General features: G+C 36.1%; 1 protein-coding gene across 2 annotated transcripts; it reads right to left on the bottom strand.

Annotated features, from left to right (window-relative positions):
* Positions 1-1,410: 1,410 nt before the first annotated feature.
* On the bottom strand, positions 1,411-7,465 carry LOC134792239 (transmembrane protein 50A). Of its 2 annotated transcripts, none has more exons than XM_063763513.1 (4): positions 7,272-7,465; positions 6,454-6,585; positions 5,819-5,954; positions 1,411-3,964 (listed from the first exon to the last, which is right to left on the bottom strand). In XM_063763513.1, exons 1-4 carry the CDS (start codon positions 7,365-7,367, stop codon positions 3,855-3,857), a joined length of 474 nt encoding a protein of 157 aa, XP_063619583.1. In that variant the 5' UTR covers positions 7,368-7,465; the 3' UTR covers positions 1,411-3,854. The 2 variants fall into 2 exon arrangements, with proteins under 2 accessions (XP_063619583.1, XP_063619575.1); XM_063763505.1 differs by having other exon boundaries at positions 1,412-3,964; positions 5,804-5,954.
* Between the last annotated feature and the right edge of the window lie 4,441 nt (positions 7,466-11,906).

Here is an 11,906-nt window from a genome sequence, read left to right as displayed (position 1 = left end):
TCCATGGTATTACAGATCTAGGTACAAGACTTTCAGGTATTACTTATACGAATTACATAACTCTTCCTGTTAATAGGCATTATTTTAAGATAAAAGTTCTATAATATAATACAAGATTACAATTGTCATCAAAATTCATTGACGTACAGAAGTCAAATACGTTTTTAAACTGACGCAAAATGATACCAGCATAATAAAAATTGATCCCAATCAGTAAAGATGAGTCTTTAAACTTTTTTCATTTTAAGCGAGTTTTGCAGGAACATAATACTTAAATTCGACTGTAATCGTATTGTTTTAAGATAGTTTACTGCGGTTTTCAACCATTATAACAGCAAATCAAATTTAAATGAGACGCGAGCTGATATTAATGTACCCTATTTTTTGAAATACAATTTATCTACTGGTATACTTTCTCGTGTGCGTATATGATTTAATGTCAATATAATTGTCAAAAGCAAGAAAATCAAGCTGTCATTTTCATTTGAAGAAGTACACGTGTGCTCCGGTGTAGCCCCAACGGGCATCTGACTATACATATATTATTATACTCTTTGCATCTGACTTGAAGAAGAATTTTGAGTGATGTCGTCAATGTATGGAAATTGTTCGAAAGTTTACATTTGAGATTGAATTTCTGTGTTGTCTTTGTGAGTAAAAATATAAATCGATAATAAATTGGTAGCTGGATTATCTAGCTTTCAGAATCATACAATAATTCAATTACTGTCAAAGACAAAATTGTTTTGCTTCCGTCTCAAACGGAACTCCATATTTTGATTTTTTGATACTTTTAGTGTCGATTTGTAGAGAATAACAGCAAATTAAAAATACAATGGCATGAAGAGTCGGTACACGGTTTCTTCGTGAACAAATTTACGTGTAATTTAATGCAATTATTAAACATTTATTGAACAAATTATGGTTACAAAATGAGGTCTAAATCGAAAACGTCATATACCGGCCCCTTAAATGATGATTTTGGATAATAAATATTTAATAACATTAATTTGGATTTGATTTGGTTTGATTTTGGTTGATATTTTACATTTAATATTTGCTTCGGGTTGGTGTGGTGAAAAATTTTGTGTTTCACTCGGGGGGCAAATTTTGTTTAACCCTCGTGCTTTGAAACCCTCGCAACGCTCAAGATTCCATTTTTCGAACCACTCGCTACGCTCGTGGTTCAATTTTGGAATCTTTCGCTTGCTCGGGTATCAATATTTGCCCCCTTGTAAAACAAATAACTATTGTTCCTTTGTAAAACAAGACAAAAGGATTTAAATCAGAACAGTTAAAATGTACCTAATGGAAAACATGTTTTTAGGGGATAGGTAATGTTAAGATAATAGATAAATTATAAGCAAGCCAGTTTAGTAAATGAGATACTTTTATTAATGAAGTAATAAATAGATTCACTCACAGGTGAGTTCTTATATCGACTTAAGCATATTTAACATAAAATATTTCAATTTAAACAAAACCCGATACAATATAAATACGTTTAACAAGTTCGGTAAGTAGGTATACTTTTTTTAGTTGAAATATTAAACATCTGTTGCTCTATCGGGTTCAACATTATACGCTTTGACATGTTTTCTGTTCCAAAAAACTGTGACGAGGTGGAGTTTTTTCTGTTAGATGTGTTTTTCTTTTAATACTGAATATTAATTACAAAGAGATAAGATGATACAGTCATCTGCATAAATATGTTACTCTTCGAAGGCCGCAAAATATGTGACACGCTCTTGTGGCCCTACACAAAAGATCGTGTCGGATATTTTTGCTGCCTTCCTTGTGTAACATTATTGCAGGTGACTGTACCTATTATTTATTGTTTTCTAGAATATTGAAACAATAGATTACACAAACAGGGGTCAGAAACCAGACAACAACATTTTATAGCCCATGAACTTTTTGCATTCTAGTTGCTCCTCCATAGTAGGTCCGTGGATTTCTTAAACCTTAAATAAAAGGAAGTCAGTTAAAAAGATTATACCTGGGCGGTCATGCTTGAGGCATAAAATACATATGACCTGACGTCACGTCAGCATTAGCTGTCCCTATTTTAGAACGAGTCTCTTGAAAATTACTTGACAGCTACTTCCATTCAATGCAATATACCTTAATGCCTAACTTAATTTCAATAGAATCACTCTGCAGAGACAAAACATCAAGCATTGGCGTGCAACTTCCGACTCAATTTTTGTTACATGCATTATGCTGTATGTCTTTAATGTTCGCTTGTTCTATACAATCAGAGAAGCAGCGAATTTACATGCTTAGCAAACGTTTCATATCATAATGTAAACCTAATTTTAGACTCTCCACGAGTTTAACTTAAAACAAAATAGATAAGATCCTCGGTTGACAGTTGGATTTTAATTTTATAGAGTTTGTGCGGAAAGAGAAGAGTGGTGGAATGTATAGGGCCTAATACATTCCACGACTCTTCTCTTTCCGAACAGACTTCAAACTGAAAAATTAACGTGTTTGTTAGTTATTAAATCATGTTGACCAAGAAAATGTTTCTTCCTACCAATTGATTGTAGAATGATATCTAAGAACAAATCGTGCTTCAAATTTATAAGCTGATGTATGACACCCTGGTCACCACGGTTCGGCTATTTAGGGTTGTCAAAATTCAAGTGATTATCTTATCTGTGGTCGTGCACGCATAAGGACGTCAAATGGTGTCAACCCTAATAATTGCTCAGAGCGATGCTGAGCCGAACGGAGCCGAGTTTGCCCGAAAGGAGGAGTGTCTCTGTCTCCCCACTGGCCGTACTTCCGTATTTACATATTTTCTACGGTAGAAGTCAATTCATAAATAACTATTTGCTTCCTACGTATAAATTGCACTATAACTATCTAACGTACAGCCTTGGGTTGATAATAACGAACAAAATGTATTTCCCATTTAAAACATACATAGTACGTATAGTATTAGGCAGAATGTGAAAAAATCTTGTACGTACCTGGTACCTGATTATCATATCAAGCCACGACTGTATTACATACATTATTAACTAGTCACAATAGTTATTTAGGACATGTTAAAACAGAATAATTACAAATGTATCCATTATGAAAGTATCTTGAATGTTATTTATCTACTCACTTGAATTTGGTTCGACTAGAAACATGTTTGGCGATTTTAACCAATTAATACTTAATCACAACTGTTTTATATCGGATTTTAAAAGTTGTATATATTTTTATTATTATTATAAACACGAATAATAATTTGATTGCAATATGTATATAATAGTTTGTGACCTTTTTTGTTTAGTTAGCAGTAAATGCAAGAGATACAGGGTCTGTCGAACCAGACTGAATATAAAAACACAAATACATTTAATTTTCTAAAAATCAAGACTTGTAGATTTCTTTGCCTTCAGGCAATTCGCTATAAGTAAATATCAATTTGAAGCCAACATAACCATAACTTTGTAGCATAGAATAGGGTGACCTGAGGAAAGATTTTGACAGAGTTTTAACAAGTTGTAGATACATTTAGGCCCTTAGCTTGATCCTTGTAACGACAGTAGTTAAAATCATGGCATACAACCCGCCTGATAGAAAGGTCACCATAGCCTATAAAGGGGCCTCCAGAGGTGATATGAGAGCGTCGCCGGTAATTGCTAAAGTAAGTTAGCTATGATGTTTCGATGTTTTATTTTTATATATATAAATATTAATCTGGGCTACAAAATAGTAGATATAAAAGGTATTTTTACATATCTTTGAAAAATGGTCAAAGTCATTGCGTGTCACCCCATTTTACGGTATTCATATTCTAAAGGCACACATACTTATTAGCGGACTTAAGATATCATGGTTACTTGCTAGGTTTAGCCCCACAGGTCCTCGGCGCGGCCGAACTTGAAGACCAGCGAGCCGGCGAAGATGAACGCGTTTTGGAGGAACAGGCTCACCCCGGCCCAGGTGTTTTTAGTCGTATCTGCAGAAAACAAACACGAAAATAAGGTAAAATTATACCTTAAAAACATAGGTGCCTATGCTGTAAAGTAGATATGCAACACGACGACACGATGTCGAACAGCTAAAATCGGCGAAGCAAGTCAATAGTCATATTTCTCTCTGTAGTAGTTCTATCATCCAAGATCCTGTCTTGGATATCACCAAGCGATCTAAACTTAAAGTTTATAATTGTTTCATCAGCTTTTGGCATTACAGAAAATAAGGTAACTTGTCCGGTCTGGCCTAGTGGGTAGTGACCCAGCCTATGAAGCCGATGTTCTCAGGTTTGAATCCTGGTAAGGGCATTTATTTGTGTGATGAACACAGATATTTGTTCCTGAGTCATGAGTGTTTTCTGTGTATATAAGTATGTATTTATACAAGCTTTGCTTAGTTTGGGGCTAGGTTGATCTGTGTAAGATTGTCCCTTAATGTCCAAACGGGAACCAACCCACACCAAATACTCATTCAAATGTTTACTACATTGTTTTCACATTTAGGTTCAATTTTCAATGAATATTTGGTGTGGGTACCCCATTTGCAAAAATACGTCCATTTATTTACTATCAAAATTTGGATGATGATTGTTACTGTGTATGATGAAAATAAAACAAAACAGGCACAACTGATATGATTGACTACTGATGCATGAACGTTAAGTTATAAATGTGAATGAAGTCAGGATAAAAAAAAACCGGGCAAGTGCGAGTCGGACTCGCGCACGAAGGGTTCCGTACCATAATGAAAAAAAAAACGGAAAAATAAATAAAAAAAAAACGGTCACCCATCAAAGTACTGACCACGCCCGACGTTGCTTAACTTTGGTCAAAAATCACGTTTGTTGTATGGGAGCCCCATTTAAATCTTTATTTTATTCGGTTTTCAGTATTTGTTGTTATAGCGGCAACAGAAATACATCATCTGTGAAAATTTCAACTGTCTAGCTATCACGGTTCGTGAGATACAGCCTGGTTACAGACAGACGGACGGACGGACGGACGGACGGACGGACAGCGAAGTCTTAGTAATAGGGTCCCGTTTTACCTTTTGGGTACGGAACCCTAACAAGTGGATATTCGTGATATCACAGTGATAATAAGCATATTAAGCATGGACCCTGAAAGAGGGGTGCCCATACCATATTGGGTATATAGTACATTATTGTCGAGGCTCGGAAGTAGCTACTTGCAGGCTGAGCATTCGTTTTAAACGGACGACCTTGGGAGTCCGTTTAATTGAATCCGAAGCCAGCAAGTAGCCTTCCAGCCGAGTCATATATAGTGCTTTTCTCAAAAATGGTGCAAGAAATATAAATATCATAGAAATATTTTACAAAAGCAACTTTCTTACGTATATATTTTCACAGAAAAAAGTAGAAACAATTGAAAAATTTGCTTTGCCGCCTTTTTATTTTTTTAATAAAAAAATAGAAGTGTATTTTTCTGCCGAAAATACGCCAACCTATTTGAGACAGCTAAATAGTCGCGGTACTAATCATCTGTTTGGCTGTTTAATGGGCCTGTGCCTTCATTTGATATGGCCATTTCAACTTTTAAAAAGTTTGGACCTCAACAAATAATGGAATTTGTATGCAACATTGCAGTCCCAAAATCGAGACTGCAATGTTTTTAACTTTTTAATTTTTGACTGACCATAAACTACGCGCTTCGCAACCTATTTTTTAAACGGCAAAGTCGACTTTGCCATCCATTTTTGAGAAAAGTAATTTACTGTACAAAAAGAAAGTTCCGAAAGCCATACCCATGATTGTGAGCATTGTATGCATGCAGTTAATAAGCAAACAGTGCAAAAGTAACACCTGAGCCTGTTTTACCAGAGTTAACATAATTGGCAAACAGTATCCAGCAGGCGGCGATGAGTGATGCGAAGCCCACAACGAAGCCCATGAAAAGCCAGAGCCTGGCGCCGCGCGGCCCCATACAGCCCCCGGTGTATGTCTCTCCTCGCACCTGCAATGTTTTTGAATGATTTAAAATTTTGCACATCCAAGAATATCATTGAGCGAGTAGAAATATGTTTGGTCTGCAATGTAAGCCTAACATATATTTGAAATTAAAGAGACACTCTCTTGCAAATGAGTGGATTAAAATTTAAAAATTCTTGCAGCAATTGCAAAATTGCAATTGAGATTTATTAATGTCAAATACAATTGATTAATAAGTATTCCATTTATTTATTTACATTATCTGATACATTTTACATATTACAATTGATTAATTGAATAATTTCAAGTTACATATTAAAATACACAGACAGATACATAATAATACTATAATTTAGGCCTATTTAGCACTCCCGTGACTTATGTTACCCCAACCTTCGAGTGAAGGCTTTGGAGATAGGGTCATTTTATACCAAATTACAATGTTATAAAATGACATATCTTAATATACTGCATGGATGAAAGGTGAAAAGAACTAAGTGATTTATTGTTCATGTAAAACTTACCTGTGCATTTGAAACAGAGTTAATCATGACCAAAGATATGGTAGCCATCACTCCGCAGACATGTGCTGCATTTGGTAGATCACTCGGGTACTTAGATGCTGAGTCAATTATAAACCACCATCCTGTAAAGAACTATACAAAACAATATTAGCCGCATACCTTATTGTTTGTTTAGAATTCATTCATTCAATCATTCATCAATTGTGAAATAAAATAAGCACTTCAATGTTAAAAAAATGAATGTGAAAGTTCAGGTGTTTGGATGTTTGTTCTTTCTTCATGCAAATATGTCTGACAGTTACCTAGTAAAGGACATAGGATACTTTCTATCCCTAAATTTAACCCTTAAGGGTGTGCAAAATGGGTTGCAATTTAGTATGAGCAGAATAAGCTAAGTAAAATATTTGGCTACTTTAATTAGCATTTAGTTAGTTATCACCCTAAATGTACAGTTAGCTGCAGAGAAGGGTGACCCCCCTCGCCCCTGCATAAACTGATTGTATGCAGGGATGTCACCTGCTGCTGACTGTGCTTGGAGCGCGGGAGTTCTTTATCGACTGTGATAGCGTTGTCTTTATCGCAACCGTATCACTCTGTTTACCGCCTTAATAATAATATAAAGATGCATCGAACAAAGTGACAAAACAAAAATATCCTTATAAGATTCCTTTATCACATTCATACCTGCAGTTTAATATGGTGACGATAATAACACCAGTTATTAAGTAAATTGATCATATTATATCACAAACAAACCTTAGTAATCTAACTTCGTTAAGTGGAACAATGATTCATAGAGAAAATATCAAAACAATTACCAGAAAACCTGCAACCATCGACGCAAAAATATTGCGCCTTTCTCCTCCTTCAAACCACACGCAATTCGGCACAGTCACGTTCTCGAAGCAGTTCATGATTATTTCTTGTTTTCGTCGTATTAATTTGGAAATAGCAATAGTTAAGTAGAAATAGTAAATAATAATGACAAATCTAAACTTCTTGCTGAACTTGATCTGTTTGGCAAATTGGTATTATTCATAGACCTATATAATAGGGACAAGACATATTGTTCTATACGTACAATTGCTTATAGAAATAGCACCCATTTTGACGGCACACACATAAATATATATCTATCTCGTTTTTACTCAGCACTGTAACCCATAGCAAAAAAAGGTGACAGTATTTCAGTACGGACATAAAGTGTTCCATGAAAATACGTAAATACCTAATGCGGCCGAAACTCCGCCATGTTTAGTCACGCAAATGTCATTGTCTGTCAGTTCAGCAGGTACTTGTCCTGTCAAAAAGTCGTGGTGAAAATTAAAATTATTAATTATCTTTCAATATTTTGCTTGTGATTGAAAATAATTGAAGCCAAATGTGAATAATTACGTCGCGAATATGCCAGTGTGTAGTGTATTAGGGTGCGGCATAAGAAAACCACCAAATCAGCCATCTTTAACCATACACAGGTACGCTATAATTTACATGAAAAATATTGGTTATTGTTAATGTTCCTGGGAAATTTAAGGATGTTTCACATTATAAATAGCAAGGTTCTTCTGTGCAGTTATAGATCATGAAGTGATTGGATTTATTTAACTATATTTTTACGCTTAAATAATGTAAACATTTCAGCTAGGGTTGTACTTTATTTATCGACTTTGATATCGATATATTATGATTGCCTATTTATATTTTCTTATTTTATCATGCTACCCCGCTTCAAACCAACTAAATTATCTTAATTTAATAATTAAATCATTTTTATAGCTTACCAAGAAATGAACATAAAAAGAAAGAGCTGGAGATGGAGACCCTGACCGACTCTCGGGAGCACTCGGGTCCGTGGGGTCGTTACTCCACAAGCTGCCCTGCGGGCTTTTTTATATCATTATTATAGTTTTTTTATATAATTCGACATTAAGAGACCATATACATATAGTTGTAATTTATAAAATGGTTAATGTATTGTTATTATTTTGACGTATAAAAATGCCCTTGTGGCCTATTTGCTGAATAAATGTTGAAGAAGTTGAAGAGCGGAAGTCATTCCTTATTTTTGTAATAAAAAAATGTTCTGAAGGTGTTTTGTTTTTTTTCACCCGTCGCTTAATAAGCTTGAATTTTGTATCGCTCTCACTTATAGATACGGCGCACCAAGGTCGAGGTGCAGTGCGGTAGTGTGTTACAGACTTCAGGGTTAGCAACACAACAAAATTGATTGTAATAGAGAGGTAAAGTCCAAGAAAAACACGTACACTCATTCTGACATCCAAAACAGATGGCGCTGTACTGCGCCATGTGTTTTGCGGTCACTAAGTTGTCAAACGTCAACTTTTGAACATCAGTGTAACCGCAAAAATCGCAATATGTATTGAGTAGTACAGCGTCATCTCGTTTACCTGTCAAATTTGAAGCACGAAATTGTCCTAGACTCCACACATCTTACTAAATCAAAGTATCTTTTCACATAACAATATACTAATAAAGAATTTTTATTTATTTACTTACTTCCTATTAAAACATAAACTCCACAAATAATACATACTTAGTATTTTAAATAAAATGAGCCGAGAACGTTAAAAAGGTATCGATGTATCGATAAAACCTAGTAACAGTAAAAATCTTCTGGGCAGCACTAAAACCGCCATGTTTAGTTCTAAGATGACGTCACAGTGGCACGCATTATTCGTTGACGTTTCACTTCCATAGGTTTCATATTTCAGTGGTATTATTGGCTAGGCAAGTGACGTTTGAAATAAAAAATTGCCAGGTTCAAAAATCAATATTACTCTTGCATATGGCGCATGCATGTAAAATGCGCATGTTAAGATACCGCGTAGATTTTCTGCTTTATGCGAACAACAGTATAAATAAAAACTTTTTACAAAAAAAATTAAACCGACTTCAAAAAGGATGAAATAAAATATTATCCTTTTTTATGTCTATGCGTTACCAACTGATATGTTTGAAGTCGGTGCCAAGCCAAATTTTGAAGCATACCATGACTTTGGTGCGATTCGATAAAGATTTACCTACGTTGGATTGCCTTACACGACGACAATGAACGTACTTTCTGTAGGTACAGTCGACGTTAAAAATATGTTTACACTTTTCGCCTTATTACAAAGGAGTAAGGTGCAAAAGTGTAAACATATCATTGACGTCGACTGGACCTAAGAACACACCTCAGAACACACAATCAAACCTTCTTGGCGCAGTCCGTACCATATTTGTCGGCACATTAGTGTAAATATAAATGAATTTTTTCGCCGTCGTATTTTTTAAAGAGCATTTCTTACTGATGCTCAGTCTATAGCACGCAAGTGTGGGATTGATATGATATTTCAAAATATAAAACAATTCAAGGAATTTACCTTCTTGCCAAATTTCACCTAAAGTGGTTCAGTTGTTTAGCCATGAAAAGGCGACAAAGAGGCAGACAGAATTTTTTACACATTTATAATTGTTATTAGTACAGTTCTAATGGGATTTATAGCCATAAAGCTGATTATTTTTACTGGTATTGTTACTACTTGGCTTGGCACCGACTTCAAACATATCAGTTGGTAACGCATAGACATAAAAAAGGATAATATTTTATTTCATCCTTTTTGAAGTCGGTTTCGTTTTTTTTGTAAAAAGTTTTTATTTTACCATTTTTAGTTTTAACCTTCGAGCAACACCGCCTTCCGACACATCGGAAGGGAGGGGCCCAAGCGATATCTCACCGTACAAATCTTTCTGCCATTTTTCGCGGGGGGAAAGGTGCACACAGTCGCACTTCTCACACACTTACATACAAAATCCAATTTGTAATGACGACACAAATACATAGAAAACGACACACGTCAAAGACAAATCTTGCAAACCTCGATCTCTTTTTGTGTACGGACGAGTGACAAGTGTCACAACACGCACACTAACACATTTTCGTTGAAGTATGTTATTGTATTCTGAGCTTCGAGCAACACGGAAGGGAGGCGGCATTCGCACTATTTCCCCTCTGCCGAGGTACAAGATTAGCGCGTCAATCTAATCTAGCGTGGGTAATAAAACTAGTTGCACTTGGATTTTTCACTAGACCGAGTCCAGACGCGCGCGTGAACACTGCTGCACAAAAATGCCCGTTTGCTCGGTTTTTTGTTATAAAAAGAGGTCGGGGACATCAAATTTACAAAAAGAAAGTGTTACATTTCACTTGTAATATTTTTTTTTACATATCATACGTTTAATTACATTCAAACACAATTATTATATTTTAGTCTCATGTAATTGTTGGATTTATCGATTTTGCTCGCTCAGTACAAATTGCGGATCGGTCGAGCGACAAATCCGACTTCTCATCTCTCAGAATACAATAACATACTTCAACGAAAATGTGTTAGTGTGCGTGTTGTGACACTTGTCACTCGTCCGTACACAAAAAGAGATCGAGGTTTGCAAGATTTGTCTTTGACGTGTGTCATTTTCTATGTATTTGTGTCGTCATTACTGATTGGATTTTGTATGTAAGTGTGTGAGAAGTGCGACTGTGTGCACCTTTCCCCCCCGCGAAAAATGGCAGAAAGATTTGTACGGTGAGATATCGCTTGGGCCCCTCCCTTCCGATGTGTCGGAAGCCGGTGTTGCTCGAAGATTCTGAGAGATGAGAAGTCGGATTTGTCGCTCGACCGATCCGCAATTTGTACTGAGCGAGCAAAATCGATAAATCCAACAATTACATGAGACTAAAATATAATAATTGTGTTTGAATGTAATTAAACGTATGATATGTAAAAAAAAATGTTACATGTGAAATGTAACACTTTCTTTTAGTAAATTTGATGTCCCCGACCTCTTTTTATAACAAAAAACCGAGCAAACAGGCATTTTTGTGCAGCAGTGTTCACGCGCGCGTCTGGACTCGGTCTAGTGAAAAATCCAAGTGCAACTAGTTTTATTACCCGCGCTAGATTAGATTGACGCGCTAATCTTATACCTCGGCAGAGGGGAAATAGTGCGAATGCCGCCTCCCTTCCGTGTTGCTCGAAGGTTTTATCGCATTGTTAAGAGCGCGACGCATGAATGAAAAACAAGATCATGTTTAACACAAAATTCGTGTAACACCTATTACTTTAGTAAATATGTAATCAGGAATTTTCTCGAGTCCGTCTGGGAAATTATAATTCCTGTCAACTAAATCCATCCGCCCGCCCCGCCACTGACCCAATCCCTCAGCCCCCCGATCACTCAACCTCACAGCAGATCAACCCCTGATCCAGGAACCCCTCGATCCTGAACCAGCAACCCTTCAACCGCCATTCCCCGACCCCTTAACTCCTAACCCTAACCCCCGATCAGTAGCCTTACCAGCTTACCACGAGTTTGACATTGATATATTCGCTAGCATGTGTGTAACTTACTTCCTATGCATCTCGCTCGTACTAACCTTAGTGTGAGCGAGA

This window comes from Cydia splendana, chromosome 1, assembly GCF_910591565.1.
Source record: "Cydia splendana chromosome 1, ilCydSple1.2, whole genome shotgun sequence".
Classification (NCBI taxonomy): domain Eukaryota; kingdom Metazoa; phylum Arthropoda; class Insecta; order Lepidoptera; family Tortricidae; genus Cydia; species Cydia splendana.
This window is presented reverse-complemented; position numbering and strand designations above follow the sequence as displayed.

Coding starts and splice junctions, on each gene's coding strand:
- LOC134792239 (XM_063763505.1), bottom strand. CDS start 7,367: ATGAACTGCTTCGAGAACGTGACTGTGCCGAATTGCGTGTGGTTTGAA. Junction 5,955..6,453: donor ACTCTGTTTCAAATGCACAG/GTAAGTTTTACA, acceptor AAAACATTGCAG/GTGCGAGGAGAGACATACAC. Junction 3,965..5,803: donor CTCTGGTAAAACAGGCTCAG/GTGTTACTTTTG, acceptor TGTTTTCTGCAG/ATACGACTAAAAACACCTGG.